The 19030-nt window shown below is 47.8% G+C and overlaps 1 protein-coding gene across 3 annotated transcripts in view; it reads right to left on the reverse strand.

Moving 5' to 3' along the window:
* Positions 1-19030, reverse strand: part of SAMD3 (sterile alpha motif domain containing 3) — a 99319-nt gene that overhangs the window by 14310 nt on the left and 65979 nt on the right. For 2 of the 3 annotated variants that reach the window (XM_073337289.2, XM_073337288.2), the window contains exon 7: positions 8493-8660. The exons of the other annotated variant lie outside the window; for it this stretch is intronic. In XM_073337289.2, coding sequence (XP_073193390.1) covers positions 8493-8660 — 168 coding nt within the window. The remainder of the gene's footprint in view (positions 1-8492; positions 8661-19030) is intronic. 3 annotated transcript variants of the gene reach the window in all.

Here is a 19030-nt window from a genome sequence, read left to right on the forward strand (position 1 = left end):
GGGCCTCAATCCAGGCTCCCTGTCTGACACTTTCCAACTCAGCTGGCAGTCAGCTCTCCTGTACGCTTTTCCCCTGGATCCCAATCATCCCCAGGCTGAAAGCAGATCGGGCCAAGCTCATTCTCATTGCCCTTGTGTGGTTCTTCTATCGCTCTCAATTCAGCCTCCCGTACCTCCATTCCGACATACTCATACAGAATCACTGTCACACCTTGCATCCTGCACTCAGCTCCCTGCATCTCACGGTGTGGCTGCTTCATGGCTAAATAAGTAGGAAGAGCAGTGTTTGGCAGCTACCCATCAGGTCTTACTCAACATTAGAAAGCCCTCTACCAGAATGGCCTATTCAGCTATCTCTACGCGGATAACATCCTGTATCAAGATTGCATATGAAATAGCTTTGGCTACGCCTCTTCAATAGGTGTGAGCTCATTCTACGAGAGTGCAAGCAACATTAATAGTTTTCCTTATTGAGTCTCAATATTGGACATTTGCAGGCTACTACGTAGTCATTCAGACATACATTTATGAACTATTATGCTAGTACCACATCTTCCAAGGCAGATACAAGTTTTGATAGGGCGGTCCTGCAATTCTGGTTTAGGTAGACTCCGAGCCCTGCCTTGTAGGCTGGGTACTGCTTGTGAGACATCTAAGTGGAATCTATGGCTCAATCTACTCAAAGAACAAGAAACAATCACTTACTGTAACTGTAAGCCTAACTTCACTACCATGCAAATTGGTTGAAACTATAGTAAAGACCAGAATTACCAGACACACAGATAAACATGATTTGTTGGGGAAAAGTCAACACAGCTTTTGTAAAGGGAAATCATGCTTCACCATGATTCACTATTGGAATTCTTTGAGCAGGGGTCAACAAACATGTGGACAAGGGTGATCAGTGAATACAGTGTACTTGCACTTTCAGAAAACCTTTGACAAGGTCCCTCACCAAAGGCTCTTAAGCAGAGTAAGCAATCTTGGGATAAGAGGGAAGGACTGCTCATGAATCAGTAATTAGTTAAAAGGCAGGAGACAAACGATGACACATATGGTCCCTTTTCAGAATGAAGAAAGTATATAGCAGTGTCTCCCACGGATCTGTACGGGGACCAGTGCTGTTCAACATATTCATAAATGATTTGGAAAAGGGGGTAAACAGTGAGGTGGCAAAATTTGTAGAAGATACAAAATTACTCAAGATAGTTAAGTCCAAAGTAGACTGCTAAGAGTTACAAAGGGATCTCACAAAACTGGGTGACTTGGCAACAAAATGGCCAAGTAAATTAAATGTTGATAAATGCAAAGTAATGCACATTGGAAAACATAATCCCAACTATACATATAAAATGATAGGGTTAAAATTAGGTGTTACAACTCAAGAAAGAGGAGATCTTGGAGTCAATGTGCAGCAGCAGTCGAAAAAGCTGATGGAATGTTAGGAACCATTAGGAAAGGGATAGATAATAAGACAGTAAATATCATGATGCCACTATATTAATCCATAGTATGCTCACACCTTGTATACTGTATGCAGTTCTGCTCACCCCATCTCAAAAAAGATATAGCAGAAATGGAAAAGGTACAGAGAAGGGCAACAAAAATGGTTTAAGACTATGCAACAGCTTCCATATGAGGAGAAACTAAGAACACTTGGACCGTTCAGCTTGGAAAAGAAAGGACTAAGGGGGATCCAATAGAGGTTTATAAAATCATGAGTGGTGTGGAGAAAGTAAATAAGAAAGTGTTATTTCCCCGTTCACATAAAATAAGAACTAGGGCTCACCCAATGAAATATATAGGCAGCAGTTTTAAAAACAAACAAAAGGAAGTACTTCTTCACACAACATACAGTCAACCTGTGGAACTCATTGCCAGGGGAAGTTGTGAAGGCCAAAAGTACAACTGGATTGAAAAAAGAATTAGATAAGTTCATGGAGCATAGATTCATCAGTGGCTATCAGCCAAGATGGTCAGGGACACAACTCCATGCACTTGGTGTCCCTAAGCCTCTGACTGCCAGATGCTGGAACTGCACAACAGGGGTTGGATCGCTTGTTCTGTTCATTCAATTTGAAGCACCTGGCACTGGCCACTGTCAGAGGCAGGATACTGGGTTAGATGAACCATTGGTCTGACCCAGTATGGCCATTCTTACGTTCTTCGAGATGTGATGCAGGCGTGTATTCCATGACCCACCCTCTGTTCCCTCTGCATCGGAATCTAGTATCTGTGTGTTTGGTGCAAAGGAACTAATGGGGGGTCAGGTCCATGCTGCCTCATACAGCCAGGAAAGGGGCTATGGCCACAGCGCTGCCCCTCAACAGGTACTGCTAGGCAAAATTCTCTGGCTCCAGTGCAGACACACCTAAACGGCATATACATTTGCATCACATCTCGAAGAACCACTGTTACAGTAAGTACCCATTTCTTATGGATCATGTTTGTAAGTAGCATTTTAGTCTCCAATCTAGACAGGGCACTGGGTCTTCTCTATGCTATAACCAGGTTACAACGTGGTAATATCCCAATAGGATTTAAACACGCAGTCATACTACAGTATAGCCAAGTTTAACTGCACTCAGTCATTTTACTGCACTCAGAGGAAAAAATTGGACAGTGCCTGGGGTCTTCACCTGGATTGCAATACAGAACCAAATCAATAATTGGAGGTCTCCTTCGTCATTGCATCATACTACAAAGAGCTGAGATCAAACTCTCAAGCTAATGGCCCCATGTTTACATAGGATGACACTGGCAGAAGTGCATTCTCAATTCTTGAGGACACCCCCTTTCTCCCCTGGATTTTTCAAATCACTCTCCCTCCCCGACCAGAGCCTAGATCACTGACCTTTAGAGCATGCTGTAAATCACATCAGTTTGCCTGGAGACAGTAGAGAGCATTTTAATTTTATTAATTTTAGTTCGTGTCTCCCAATTGTTTTTATATAGAAATCACTCCTATTTGATTTTGAACATACTATTAGTAAATTGTTTGCACTTGTGTCTAGAGTTTAAATGAACAGTTCTAGGTGTGCGCACATCCACATGGGAGGACGAAGGTCAGCAACAACTAAAGCTTGTATATCTATCCTTTCTCCTCACAGACCCCCGTCAAGGCTACCAAGGCCTTGGCGGCAGTGGCCAGAACTGCTTCCTCGCCGATTGCGGTGTATGCAGACTCAGGGAGTGAAGGGTGGCCCGAGTGTCCTTTAGGCCATGCAGCCTTGCATCCATCTGTTCTGCGAAGAGACCATTCCCATCAAACAGGAGGTCCTGAATTGAAGCCTGCATTTCTCGGGACAGGCCAGCAGGAGTTTGAAGCCAGGAGCTTCACTTCATGACCACTGCCAATGCAACCACCCTAGCCGCCGAGTCAGTCGAGTCCCACGCCATTTGAAGGGAGCACCTTGCTGCTTCAGTACCCTCCTCCATGAGGGTGCCAAGTCCCAGGGCAGGGCCTCCTTGAACTTATGGAGGGAGTTTCATAAGTTAAAACTGTATCTGCCCAAGAGAGCCTGGTGGTTTGACACTGAGAATTGAAGGCTGGCTGTTGAATACATTTTCCTCCCAAAAAGGTCCAGCCTCTTGGCCTCTTTATTTTTGGGGGTTGAACTGATGTGCCCCGGCTTGTCCTTTTCATTGGCAGAGACAACCAGCAAGCCTGGAGGTGGGTGGGTATACAAGTACTCAAACCCCTTGGCTGGGACAAAGTACTTGCTCTCAGCCCTCTTGGAGGTGGGAGGGATAAACAATGGGGCTTGTCAGAGGGCCTTGGCAATTTTCAGGACCTGTCATGCACTGTTAGTGCAATACGGGCAGGGGTAGACGCCGAGAGCACATTGAACAGGGTGTCTGCCTGCTCAACCATCTCCTCCTACCTCTAGGCCCAAGTTCTCATCCACCCACCAAAGCAGGGCCTGGTGCTCTTTAAAATCGTCCGGCGGGCTGGCACTTGAGGGTCCTGCCACCGCCTCCTCCAGGGATGAGGACGATGATTGTACTGCCGGGGGAGGCCTCAAGGCATCATCCCCCACAGGGGAAGGGGGTTTCGGAGTGGGCACTCGCTCCTCTACCCCAACCTCCAAGGGCACTTCGCACACTGAGCCCGATGCTCCGGTGCCATCAACTGTTGCTCCGAGGCAGTGGCTGACAAATGGTGCATCCGCATCACAGGCATGCCCCACACACTCCAATAGGGCCACTGCACTGGCCACTGCCCGTGTTGCCAAAATGGCATCGCCGAGGTCGATGCAGCCTCACATGCCCGATCACAACGGTGATGCCTCAGTGACGGGCTGAACTCCCTCTCCATGCCAGAGGAATCCCCTTCTGGTGACCACATGCCTAAGTCTGTCAAAGTAACTGTTGCCGCTGGAGACCAGCACGTCGAATAGGAGGACCAGGGCTGGGGGACTGGTATCGTGACAGATCATTCCCACAGTGTGGAGGACAGGGATCTGTGCCAAGAAGACGACCAGTGGGAGGGTGAATGGTGCCGGTGATACGATGACCAGCACCTCTACGTAGGCAACCCATGTTGAGAAGGCAAAGACTTCAATCACAGTGCCAGTGACCTGGGGCGAGCCAGAGAGGACTTGAGCTGCAAAGCTAGAGATCTGCGGCGCAGAGTTGGAGAGTGCTGCTTCAGCTCTGGGGATCAGTGGCGCTCAACTGCCCTCTGGGGGGTTCTGACATCTGGCTTGCCCTCATAGGGAGCCTTTGCCACTTCTTGCGGCACACCCGGTGCCGGCAGCACGAGTAGAGGCCTCTGCTCTCTAGGCTCTGGGAGAGCTTGGGAAGGCGTCAGCCCTGCCACAAGTCTGGGTCCCCTACTGCTCCAGGGAGTCGGTGGTGGATTCCTGGAGGGGCTAGGGGCGCCGATTGGGGAGGCACGTCCATGTGGCTCCGGTGTGGTCAGGCGGCCCGAACTGGGTCCTTTGCCTGATACCCCATGGCCTTTCTTGCCTGGTGCCAGGGAGCCATTCTTTTGGCACTCTTTTTGGGCACCGTTGACAGAGAGCAGTGCCGGGCAGAGCCTGGCGCTGGGGTGTGCTGCGCACCAAGGCCGAGGTACTAGGGGTAGAGTCCAGCCAGGAAGACTCAGAATCCGGGCAAAGAGCAGCCTCCATGACAAGGACCTTCGGACGGATGTCACACTCTTTCTGGGTCCTGGGTTGAAAGTTTTTGCAAATGCAACACTTGTCCTTCACATATGACTCCCCCAAGCACTTCAGGCAGCTGCTGTGGGGGTCACTTACAGGCATAGGCCTGCTGCAGTCCGAGCAAGGCTTAAACCTGAAGATCGGGGCATGCCTTGCATGGGGTGAAGTCCCCATTGGGACTCTAACTTCTAACTACACTTAACAACTACCTAACATTAACTACTATAAACATACTTACAAGGCCCTAAGGTTCGACCTAGTCCTGGCTAGGCAAGGAAAAGACGCTCTGACTAACCACCACAGGCGGTAAGAAGGAACTGAGAGGGCATAGGGCCAGCGGCGCCTAATACACCAGCGCTTGAGTGTGGCACTCAAGCGGGCACCACAGCCGACCCTACAGGCAAAAATCTACAAAGGCCGTGCACGTGAGCGTGCGCACACTTGGAATGGAATGGACATGAGCAAGCACTTGAAGAAGAATATTAGCTTCTGTAAAGAAATGAGACAAGGATGTGTATTCTGCTATTTTAATTTATGACATGGTACCCAGTGCCTTGGATGGGTGCCTTTCTGTGTGTTCTGATAAAGAAATATACACAAAGCTCTTGCCAAAAAGGATGCTAATAAACATCTTGTTAAAGTGTGCATTTGTAATATCTACATCATAGTCTCAGGGAGCTGAGCCAGATACATTTATTAACATATAGAAACCAAATAAAAGGCAAAATAAAATATGCTTTCTTAATTTTGCTAGCATGATTTCTCAACCTTAAAGGCTGCACTAATGTTAGTTTTTGCATTTAAAATTTCTCTTGCGTGTAAGAAAAAGAAGAAATTAGATCATTAAAATGAGGGCTGCCCTGAGGGAGACCTACACATCCCATCGCCCTCATTCCAGATGGAGGAGGGCATCACACAACAGCAGAAATTTGTCAGTAGCAAACATTCATAACATTGAGGCTACTGAACAAATTCTCCTTCATGTCAGAATTCTTTTTCCTTCCTCATAAACTCTAAAACAGAGGCTAAATAATAGCTTTGAGCATTGTGGTAGAGGGAGCAACCATGCAGTTGGGCAGAAGAGGCGGAAAGCAATGTGACTGTGACAGCCACTGGAGTACAGGGAGCAGTGGGTCTTTCTCCTCTTGTAGAAAAGGTGTAGTACGCACTTCACCATATTCCCCTGCTGGCATTGCAGGTGTGAGGCTATGACTGACCCTAACCAGAGAGCCCTTCTGGGCTGGCTAGTACTATTAAAAGAGCTACATTTTCCAAGCACTAGCAGACAAATTAAGGCTCCCTTTTGCAAGAACGCAGGGAAAGGGCAATCGGCACCTTCTCCGCTATGTATAGTGCCCAACACTAACCATAGAAAACATAACATTTTACATTAGCCTCTTGTTTTTTTGCAAGTATAAAAACTTTCAGCTGGAACATGCAGAAGGAGGGAGTGTTTATACCTGAAAGCACAGCTCCAAAAAGGGAATGAACAGATCTCAGGGTTTTTGGATTAAAAATTTCAGAAATCCACAAACCTCAGATTACAATTTACATAGAAGTTGTTTAAAAGAAATCCCCATCTTTCTCCTCCAATGAAACACCTACACTTCATAAACAGATACAAGGAAGGAAATATCTAGATTAAGCTGGAGGCCAAACATTTGTGTGTTTTTTTCAAAATACTGATATAACTTGGTGGTTTAAAGTTTAACTGTATTTTTTCAATAGCAGCTTTGATATAAGTGGTATTAGAGTTGGCAAAGCATAATAGAACACTTAACGCATTTATGACAGTGTACACATCAATAGTAACACACTTTATGTCACTTACCTGACAGTAATGGCTTCATCTATAAGTAAAGAATTCAGTTCAGAAAGATGCAGCACCTGCATATGTATATTCATAAGCACCCTATGTATCCTATATATTAGTACACAGACTACTTATAACATACTACGGATGGACTATCATGTGAAGATATAAGGGCACCAATTATCTGCTCAAACGTACATGTAGGCTTATTTACACAGAGAGGGCTCAGCTGTGGCTGGACCCAGGGACTGAACAATTGTAGTCCCTGTTGTGCTACACTTTGTGCAGTCACTTATATGCATGCAAAGTGGGTGACACGCACTAAGAGAGTGAGAGTTTTTTATATACCATGGGTGGCCAAACTTACTGACCATCCGAGCCACATACGACAATCTTCAGGTGTTTGAGAGCCAGGGCGTAGGTGTGCTTGCCGGGTCTCGGGGCTTCAGCCTTGCGGAAGGCACCTGCTGGGGCTTCGGCCCTGCTCCTGCTCAAGCCCCAGTAGGCGCACCCTGTGGGGCTGAGGTCCCAAGACCCCCCTCCCCACTGGGAAGAAGTTGAAGGTAACACACCAGGGGAGGGGCCATGTGGAGTGGCACATGGGGTCACATACCCCCCCCCCCCGGATTTTTGCCAGGGTTTGCTGGCCCTGCTTGGTCACATGGTGCCTCAGGCCCCCTCCCTGCATGGCAGCTTCTGGAGCCAGCAAGCTGGGAGCTCCGGCTGTGGGAAGAGACAGCAGCAAACAGCCTGGAGCTGCAGGGAGAGCTGTTGCTGCTGTCTCTCCCCCAGGAGCCAAAGCAGTGGCCCCTCCTTGCAGCTCCCAACTGCTTGCTGCTGCCTCTCCATATGGAGCTAACACCAACGAGCTGCAAGGAGGGGCCACTGAGGGTAAGGGGGGATGTGACTCAGGCTGTTGGGGGGTGAACCTTTAAATTGTGCCCCCCCACTCTCAGCAGACACCAGTCGTCTCTAGCAGAAGCCCCTAACCCCACCACCCCAACACAAGTCAGAGGCCCTGAGCTCCTTTCCCCTACCCTCCCGCCCCACATCTGGTAGGCAGAGAATGAGGGAGGGCACAGGGGGCTCTGCAAGCTGCACTTTAATTGTAAAAGAGCCACATGCAGCTCGCGAGCTACGGTTTGGCCACTACGTTTAAAATGCAGGTAAGCATTTCATACCCACTTTGAGCTGGTGCAAATGACTACAAAAGGTGCATGGCAACAGAGAATCAATGCTTGGTGTTCCTCTGAATGCAAGGGCTATTCAAGTTAAGTGCCACTGTCAGAGCTCTGGGCCCAGGACCCAGCTGCTTCTCCACTGGCCAAAAGAGCACCCCTCATGCAGGGCTAGCTCCAAGTAGGATGGGGCTACTCCATGCTATCCCCCTTCTGCATGTGGTGGCTTACTGCCTCACGGGAGCCCAAAGACATTTGCCAGATGGGTACATATTTCCCATTCACATTATTTATGGACTAACTTTCCCTTCTAACAGGAACCAGAAAGCTTACTTTTATTTGCACCATTTGGATTTCATCACATCTGTTTTCAGCAGAAGATTTCTTTGTCTGTCCTCGCCTGTGACCAAACTTGCATTTGTTCCTTATAACCTGCTCATCATCTTCAATTGGTCTCCGCACATATTTGAAGCGATCTTTAAGGGCTCGTTTCCATAGCAACTGCATAAAAAAACCCACCATCGTTAGAATCCATCAGGAGTTTGCGCCACTCTCTCAAAGCAGGTCATTATCTACTATTTCTAGACAAAGGAAAAACTGACAAGGACGGGAAGGTACAAATTTTTAGCAAGCTTCTTTAACTGCACCTACAGTTTATATATTTAGGCACCTAAACCCAATCTGCCAAGGTTGTCCCAAAGAAAAGCAGGCAATTGCAGTATGGACCAGAAAACGGACAAGCTGCAGTTTGAATGCCACTCTGTCCTATCTGCCTCCTAATATCACCAATATCCATCAAATTAGTATTTTGTAGTTTTATATGAACTAGCAGAATAAGAGAGAAAAATGGCCTGTATGTTAAAAGATGGTGAGAGTTACTGACTGAAGCTCTGCTGTTTACTTGTCTTTAATCCCAAATCCACTGCCCCAACCCAAGTTTCCCTGGAAATATCTGTGGTGTACTGGCTTCTACGAGATGGTACAGAAAACTTCATATTTGAAGCATACCAAAATGTGGAGAAAACACCTGATTTTTCATTTGATATAGTCAAGACACAGCTTGGAGCAGTCATATCTTATTGAGGCTCTCTTTTAATTAACAAGCACTTCCTTTAGAATTAATGAGTTAACTATATGAGTCGTTTGTGCCTCAATGAGACTCCCCGGTCCATCACCCCAAATACTTAGCATGGAAGGAGGAAATGCCATTGGAAGTCCCAATGGAAGTTTTGTCTCCACATGCTGTTCTTAAAGAGAGCTATTCTAGGTAAGTTCTTATATCAGTCCCAATACTGAGGAATCTGAGCAGCACCTAAAAAGTGGCAAACCCAAGACAATGATGCTAATTTTGACAACTGGATCAATGACTCAGTTTGTAAAACCTTCCTGCAAGAGTTGCTGTTTATCATATTATTCACATTTCTGCAATATGATGTTACAAAATTGAGCAAGTATTAAATTGGCTGAAAGGAAGAGATGCTCCAGGAGTCACTCAAATGTATAAAATTGATACACAAATAAGACTCCCTATTTCCAGCACCGGTTCCCGCAGTTACAAAGTATCAGACAACTATTCTTATTTTCTGATACATAGGACAACACCAAAATAAATAAAGCCTGTAGAATTACCCAGAAGGAGGATTGCCTGGTGGTTGGGTCACTGACTTAGAGCATGGGAAACCTGGGTCCAAGTCCCGGCTTTGCCTCAGACTTTCTATGTGACCTCTGGTAAGTCACTTAGCCTCTCTATGCCTCATTTCTCCATCTATAAAATGGGCCTAGACTTGAGGTGGTTGGCAGTCTAGATACCAAAGCCCTACCCAAACTTGGCATTGGAAACAGGAGATGATGATGTAGAGCTATAAATCCCACAGAATAGCACTTGCTTCTGAACTTTTAAACCTTGTGCCAACATGGGTCCATGATTAACCAGTCCAGGCACAAGGAGCTAGTTTCACAAAGAAACTTTGGCATGGCAACAATCTGTGTCCCAGTTTCTACAAAATCGCCAGGATTCACAAAGCCAGAGTTTGGCACTAAGATCCCTATACAATAAGTGGAGACAGATAGGTGCCTCTGGATGGGATTCACAAAAACAGCATGGTGGGTGGATCCCAGTCTAGGCTATCCCATGGGAGATACTGAAGCAAAGAGTGTGTCCTAAGCCCTGCTCCTCTAAGGGTGTTTAATGCCTCCCTCTGCTTGGGATTCTCAGCTACAAACCCTCTTTTGGCATTAGCTGCCAATGCTGTTTTTGCAAGGTGCCGGGGGAAGGGGCAGACCTTCCACATAACTTTTAGCTCAGCAACTAGGATACTCACTTGGGATGTGGGAGACTCCCCAACTCCTCTGCCTAATGAGAAGGGAGTTGAACACAGATCTGTCACTTCTCAGGTGAGCACCTCAGCCACTGGACTATGGGATATTCTGAAGTGGGTTACTCTCTCCTGTTAAAGCTAATCCACTTGAATAAACAATTTAAAAAAATTCATGGGAGCAGGGGGACTGGATTCTGTATCTCTCATCTCCCAGGTGAGCGTTCTAACCACCAGGCTACAGAGTCAATTCTCATGCTCACTCATTCTCTCTGAGCAATGACACTTTCATTATTAATTCACAGTCAAACAGCTTCAATGGAAGAAGTTGATGGGATCCCACATCAAAACATCCTATAGATCAATGATTAGGGTACTCTCCTGACAGGTAGGAGATACCTATTCAAATCCTTTCTCCTCATCAGACAGAAAGGGGACTTGACTGGGGATCTTCCATATCCCAAGTGAGTGCTCTAACCACTGGGCTATAAATGATAAGTGAGTTGTTCCCTGGCTGTTTTCTGCAAATTCGCATACGTGGCCTGATCCCATAGGCAACATCTGAGCACACGTACCAGATCGGACCCTTCAGGCAAGCTAGGCAAAGGAATACCTATCTTCCCCTGGTTCGTGCATCACTCTGTGGCTTAGGCATCTACGCACCTAGAGTGAGACAGCAGTGCTCATGTGTTACACCAACAGACCCCTGTTGTCGGCAGGTGGGATTGAACCTGGGACCTCTGGAGCTTAGTGCATGAGCCTCTACTGCATGAGCTAAAAGCCGTATGGCTTTTAGCTAAGGCTGTAGAGCAGTCTCATGAATCTCTAAGTGGTCTTGGTGCCACTAGATGGGACAGAGCACCACACCTAGGTTTGTGGGTTACACATGCGACAGAGAGAACTTGGGTACCTAAAGTGGTAGTTCGGCATCTACATCCTTTTGTGAACCTAGCCCAAGATCTTTAAAATATCATCAGTTTTTCACTAGCCAGACAGGAGGACCTAAAAAACTGCTTGCCGACAGATTAGTTTCCCAAGCCTGCATTTCCAAAACATCCTGGAATTCCAAACTCTGTATGTCAGTGGAGTACCCAACAGTGCTAACTGCAACCACATTCCAAACCAGTTATCAAGCAAGTGCTTGAACAAGACTTCATCAGCCTGAAACACACATTTCTATCTGTACTTACATACTATAATTACAAGGAAAACCTCAGCGTTTGTCTACATGAACAATTAGACTGCAGTATGTTGGGGGTGTGACCACCTCCATGAGCCTAACTGTCCACGTGCAGCCTGCTGACTGCATTAACAGTCCATTAATGGACTTTGAGCCAGCCCTGTTTCAAAGAGGACTAGATTGAAATATTCTCACAAATTGTTAGTGTCTGTCAGCAGGGTGCACACGGACAGTGCAGGTAGATTCACACCTCAGCTTGCAGTGGTCTAACTGTTCATGTAGACAAGCTCTAAAGGCATGGCTACACTTGCAGATGTAGAGCACTTTGTGTTAAACCCGCCCTCAGAGAGCGCAGCAGGGAAGGTGCTGCAGTCTGTCCACACTAACAGCTGCAAGCGCACTGGCATGGCCACATTTGCGGCACTTGCAGTGGCATTGGGAGCAGTGCATTATGGGCAGCTATCCCACACAGCACCTCTTCCCATTCTGGCGCTGTGGATTGTGGGAAGGGGGCAGGGGGTGCAGGGCATTCTGAGTCCTGTCCCTACACCCCGTGATACATCGGTTCGCATCCCAGCAATCCCTGTGCGTCCGTCCACATTTGGCGCCATCTTTCAACATTTTTTGTACTGCGCGCTCTGTCTTCCCTTTCAGTCTGCGGGAATGAATCCCGAAGTGCTGAGGAGTATCCTGACAAGTCTCACCAGCACGTCATATTTGGCACTTGAGTTATTCCTTATGATCCAAAGTGACAGTGAGAACTCAGACGGTGATATCGACTCAAGTAATGCATATGACACAAGTTTGCTTGTGGCATTCACGGACATGCTCACCACCATGGAATGCTACTTTTGGGCTCGGGAAACAAGCACTGAGTGGTGGGGTCACATCGTCATGCAAGTCTGGGATGACGAGCAGTGGCTGCAGAACTTTCAGATGAGAAAAGCCACTTTCATGGGACTGTGTGAGGAGCTCGCCCCCACCCTGCAGTGCATGGACAAGAGATGGAGAGCTGCCCTGACAATGGAGAAGCAGGTGGCTATTGAAATCTGGAAGCTGGCAACTCCAGACAGCTACCGATTGGTCGCTAACCAGTTTGGAGTGGGAAAGTCAACTGTTGGAATCATGTTGATGAAAGTTTTCAGGGCCATTAATCGCATCCTGCTCAGAAGAACCGTGACTCTGGGTAACGTGCGTGACATTGTGGATAGCTTTGCACAAATGGATTTCCCTAACTGTGGAGGGGCGAAAGATGGCACACACATTCCATTCTGGCACCAGCCCACCTGGTCTCCAAGTACGATAAATCAGAAGGGGTAGTTCTCTATGGTTCTCCAGGTGCTTGTGGATCGCCATGGGTGTTTCATTGACATTAACACAGGGTGGCCCGGAAAGGTGCCCGACGCACGCATCTTTCGGAACACTGGCCTGTTCAGGAAGCTGCAAGCCGGGACTTTTTTCCCAGACCAGAAGATTACCGTAGGGGAAGTCGAAATGCCCATTGTGATCCTTGGAGACCCCACTTACCCTTTAATGCCGTGGCTCACGAAACCCTACGCAGGGAGCCTTGACAGCAGCAAGGAGCGGTTCAACAACAGGCTGAGCCGGTGCAGAATGACTGTGGAGTGTGCTTTTGGCCGTTCAAAGGGCCGCTGGCACTCTCTGTATGGGAAGCTGAACCTGGCCCATGACAGCATCCCCGCAGTTATATCCGCGTGCTGTACCCTCCATAACATTTGTGAAGGGAAGGGTGAACGATTCACTCAGGCATGGAACTCGGAGGTTCAACACCTGGAGGCTGAATCTGAACAGCCAGAGAACAGGGCTATTAAAGGGGCCCAGCATGGGGCTGCAAGGATTAGGGATGCCTTGAAGGAGCAATTTGAGGCTGAAAGCCACCAGTAATGTCTGGTGCCCTGCATGGGAGTGAAGTGCAGTGGTTCCAGTGTTAGTAGGAATCTGTGTTTGCTACACTGACTTGCAGTGTCTGTTTCTTTCCTGGGCTAAGGTATCTCTAACTTTATGCAATGATAAAGAATGTTTTCAAAGCCAAAAAATCCATTTATTGAAAAGAAACACAACTGCTTGGGAAACAGAAAGGGCAAGGGGGTGGGGTGGGGAATGGTACAATCACAGATTTGCGTATGTCCTGTTATCATACTCAGCCTTCCTGTCTGGAGTGCTGTGCAATGGGTGCTGCAGTTTAGGATGGTTATACTGCATGGTGATGGGGGGTGAGTGCAGTGGGTAAGGGTTGTAGTTCTCAGGTCTGGGTGGTGAAGCTACAGGTATTGGAGGCAGCTGGTGGTAGTAAGAACCCGGATGTTGGGGAAAGTGGGTTGGAGGTGACATAGGGGCACAAGGGAAAGAGTTTTGGGACAAGGGCTGGGGCGTGGGGGGGCGGGCGGTAGTGCTCCGCCTGCATGGCTATGAGCGCCTGAATCGAGTCTGCGTGGCGATCCATTATGCTTATCAACCGATCCGTGCTTTGCTGGCAGAGCACCGTGCTTTTGTGCCAGCGCTCCTCATTCTGCTGGCAGACCCTCCTTTCGCTGTCCCGCCACTCCTGCACTTTTCGATTTTCATTACTTGAATGCTGCATTACTTCATGCAACATGTCTTCCTTGCTTCTGCGTGGCCTCTTTCTGATTCTTTGGAGTCTTTCGGCCGGTGATAACACGGACAGCTGAGATCTCAAGGTTGCATCTGTAAAGGCAAAATATAACACTTAACAGAGGCAGCATTGTTCACACCAGACAGAGCAATGATTCCCCCATACTTAAGGGCAAGCACAGTCTACACAATAGCATAATTTCCCCGTCACAAAGCGAGCGCACATAACCCATGGGAGCCCCAAAATGGTGAGTAAGCACAGGGTCAAGCGTGACTGATTGTTTCACAACTGTACTGTCCTCTGGGTTTCTGTGCCTTGGGAAGAGCCAACAGCAGCAGGAGGCCCCTATACTGAACACTGTCCCCACAGTTTCCACAGGAGTTCGTCCTGGAAGATCTCTCGCTGCTGAGGGTGACCTGGGAAGCAAGGGAGGGTCTTCTACTGCAATGGGGCTTCCGCCCTGGCCCATATGCAGCCTGCCTGTGTGCAGCAATGGTCCCCCGCCCCTCACGCACAGTGGCGCGGACAAGTTAGCCTGACTGGGACAAGGACGACAGTGGTTCTCCGAAGAAACCTGCGCAAGCGCATTGCCCAAGTTCTGGATGAGACCTTTGAAGAGATCACTGAGGCCGATTACCGCGATGTGAGAGAGCACATCAATGCCCTATTCTGCATCTAGGCATGCATGCAGCCCTAACCCTCCTCGCCCCAAGAGCCCGCACCAAATAACTTCCTTCCCAAAATAAAAGCCGCTTACCGGGAACCTCCTCTGGTGTTTGTCCTTCCCCAAGCACCGGCCGCCGTGACTGGCTACCTTCCTCCTGGCTTGAGAACAGCTCCTCACTGCATGTATGTAGGGATTCCGGGGTGTCTTCCTCCGCCTCAACATCCTCGCTCCTGCTTTGGTCCTCGTCATCCTCCTGCCTTGTTGCACTGGGCTCTGAAGTGTCCATGGTGGTACTCGGAGTGGAAGTGGGGTCACCCCCAAGTATCGCGTCCAGCTCTTTGTAGAAATGGCAGGTTGCAGAGGCAGCACCAGAACGGCTGTTTGCCTCTCGGGCTTTGCGGTCGGCATACCACAGCTCCTTCGCTTTAACCCTGCACTGCGCTGTGTCCTGGTCATGGCCCCTTTCCATCATGTCCCTTGATATCTGCCTGAAGGTATTGTAATTCCTACGCCATTGCTCCATACTGGGGATGGCCTGGCGCGTGGAGGCATGGTCACTTGGAAAGATTTGCTGAGAGAACTCCACGCCTGGCTGAGCGAACAGGAAGGGGATTTTCAAAATTCCCAGAGAATTTCAAGGGCGGGTCTGACGGTTGGTCACCTGAGGACAGGGCAGTAGAGTTCAAAGCGATGACCAGAGTGGCTAGAACAGGCATTGTGGGACACGTCTGGAGGCCGATCGGCGCACTCTAAAGATCAGGGCGTCCACACTGGTGCCGCGGCGCTCCAGTGAGGGCGCACAAAACGTTATTCCACTCGCCGAGGTGGAGTACCAGGAGCGCTCTAGCCGTGGAGTCAGAGCGCTCTACGTGCCTTGCCAGTGTGGACGGGTAGTGAGCTAGTACACCCGGGGCTACTTTAATGCGCTGTAACTCGCAAGTGTAGCCAAGCCCTTAAGACTGGCCTGCCTAGAAGGGGGCAGTGCAAAGGGGGCAGTTGCCCAGGGGCCTGGGTGATTTAAAAGGACCCAGGGGCCCCAGCCGCTGCCAGATTCATCACTTCTGCCCCGGGTCCTGCCACCCCCCAGGGACAGCCCTGGCCCCCAGAATTGCTGTCTGCGGACCTGCTCTAAGATTACTAACACAGAAAGACTGGAGAGGTTTTTTTCTTCGGTTTGTTTCCTCTGAGCATCTAACAGCATCAATCAATCATTTTCTCCTGTCTGTGGGACTTTCACACAGGTACAGGAGAGAGAAAGACTTTTTTTAAAAATAGGAAAGTAATTGTAAGCCATAGGCATTGGCAGGGGAGGGTGTTTGTGGGCCAAGATCATACCCAATAGTACATTTCACTAGAGCTGGCAGAAAAAAGGGACCCCTTTTCCATGGAAATGTTCATGTTTTTGAGAAAAAGTTTAGTCTTGAAGAGGAAAAAAATAGCAAAAATGCAAAATTTTTCATGGGAACAGATTTAAAGAAAAATTACATTTCAGGAGAACTGAGATGGAATTTTTTGGCCTTGTTGCCTGCCCCCAAGGGAAGCGACCTGTCAATTTCACAAACCAGCAAGGCAGAGAGCCTGGGTGCTCTGCCAACCACTCCCCTCCCCCACCCCAATCTAGGAGCCAGAGAGGTGCTGCCCATTCCCGGGAAGTGGGGAGGCAGAGTGCCCTGGAGGAAGACGCAGCATGTTTCTCTGTCTTCCAGAGCCATTGGAAATGTCAAAACAGTCAGGTTTCCCTAAGACTTTTGTTGAATCTATTTTTATTTCATTTTTTAAATGGCCTCCCCTCCAAGCTGTCCTTTTAACATGTTTCTAAATGACAACATAACTATAAAACCCAAACATGAAATCAGATTTCTGAAACACTTTACTGAAATATAATGTCCTCTGCCTACCTGTCTAGTCCCAAGACCATCATGACCATATGAACTTAAGTGCTAATTTCAACTAAGATAGTTTTACATTCACTTCTGGCATTTACCAAATACCGCAAGAGTTTCCTAGTTTATTCCAAATATCACAAGAGTTTCCTTGCACCATGTTTTATCTCATGCCTTTCTCCAACTGAAGAATTTGGAAGTTTTTTTTGCCAGTGCAGTAATCTTTTTCATAACTGTCATCTTTTCCTGATTCTATGGCAGCATCTATCTAGCAAATAGTATACAGACTAGGGCAACCTAAAGACACAATAGGTATGCGCTGAGCAATCACTTGGCTCCAGTCTCTGTGAATAAGTGGACAATGCATCTAATTGAAATGGTCTGTAATTGAACAGTAGAATATCATACCCTTATGCAACTTAATGAGATTCAGATTCTGTTTCACATTTTTCTCAATAGATGTGTCTTTGCTGGCAACCAGATGAAATGTGTTTTCTGAAGTGACTGAATATTCTCTCTCCATCTCCCATGTTTACAGTGGAAATTGTTCTGTTTTCTCAGAGAAGTTAGTCATCAGTAATATTTTTAGGTCCTCAACGGAGTCCCTTGATGCTTGTAGAAGAGAACTTTGCGTAATGTTCTTGTGCTACATGGAAATTTTCCAGTGTAAGCCAATTTTCTCAGCAATGAGCACAATACTCTAACAGCAAAACTTCCAGAGGGCTGCTTTATTATGCTGGAGCTGGTTAAGACACCATAGTTTAGGTTGAGGTAGAAACCGTTGCTGTAACACGAGTTTACAAGTGTTTCTTTAATGGTAGATCCCATCAGAGAAAAGCCGTGTGGTCGCACAAGCACATCAGACACACACAGTGTAAAGTCAACCAAGTAATTTGGTACCTAAACATTAACAGACTATATACTTTCTTGCTTTCTTCAGGTACCCTGAGCTGCTTCTAAATGTTCACCCCTTCCCCGCAACCCTGAGCTGCTGGCAGCCTCCCTCTTCCCCTCAGCCAGGCATCCATTCTCCCATGTCTCCATTTCTCCCCAATAGCCCTCTGCCTCCACGTGCCCTCTGTTATTACAGGTAATAGAACCATTTTATCCATTTCTCTCCCTTTCCCACAAGTTCAGCTCACAACTGGAGTAGGCCTACTAGGTCCCAATTATTACAACATTTCTTCCAGAGACCCATTTCCCCATGATGCCCTACCAGAGACCAGGTAATGGGGGACGGTTGTCAGGAGCAGAGACGTGCAGGTAGGGAGAAGAGTGCTCAAGAAAAGTCAGTGGACAAGCACTAGCATTTCTTGCCTTTTCTACCCAACAAATCTCCTGTGGTCCTACTGCTATAATCCACAGAGAACCACTGGAGGATGTTAAGACGAGAGCTGAAGTTGGGTGGGGGGAGGAGGAAATCAGAGGTCATTCCCCCTTTTCCTATGGGCTATCTCCGGTGTGGTGGTAGCAGCTACAATGGCACATGAACAGACATGCATATCCTCTTGTTCACAACTTTCAGGTGCTCAGGGCTGCAGGAGCAGCGAACCTCATGAGCTTTAGGAGGTGCACTGGACCTTTCATGAGTTTTTTGATGGGAGAATTATTTTTTTCCAGTTGACAAGATCCCCCCAGCCCCAATGAAGCTCACACTTACAAAGATAGTAGCTTGTGAAAGTAGTCTTCAAGGGCATCTCTATGCTACAAAGTTATGTCGACATACAGCCTCTGTGGTAATTAAATCACTTTTGCATGTCCACACTACGCTCCTTGTGCCAGCAGCGTATGTCCTCACCAGTGCATGTCCTCGCATCGATTGAACTGTCAGTGTGCGGCATTATGGGATGGCTTCTGAAAGGCAGCAACAGTTGATGTAAGCAATGCAGTGTCAGTGTAGACACTGCATCAACTTAACTACGTCGACCGAAGCGCTACGCCTCTTGTGGAGGTGGAGTTAATAAGTTGGCGTAGCGGGCGAGTCACGTCAGTGGGAGCAACATTTTAGCATAGATGCTTAAGAGTTAGATCAATGTACGCTGCCTTACGCCGACCCAACTTCGTAGTGTAGACCTGGACTAAGTAACCAATTGGGGGCTGGGCATCAGATTTCACCTAAGGGAGTCCAGTAAACCAAGTTTCATTTCTCACCTGAAAAGTGGCAAACAAGAAACCCATTAAAGAAGTTTCCCAGCTCTGGTGAACACCTTTA

This window comes from Lepidochelys kempii, chromosome 3 (assembly GCF_965140285.1).
Source record: "Lepidochelys kempii isolate rLepKem1 chromosome 3, rLepKem1.hap1, whole genome shotgun sequence".
Lineage (NCBI taxonomy): Eukaryota > Metazoa > Chordata > Testudines > Cheloniidae > Lepidochelys > Lepidochelys kempii.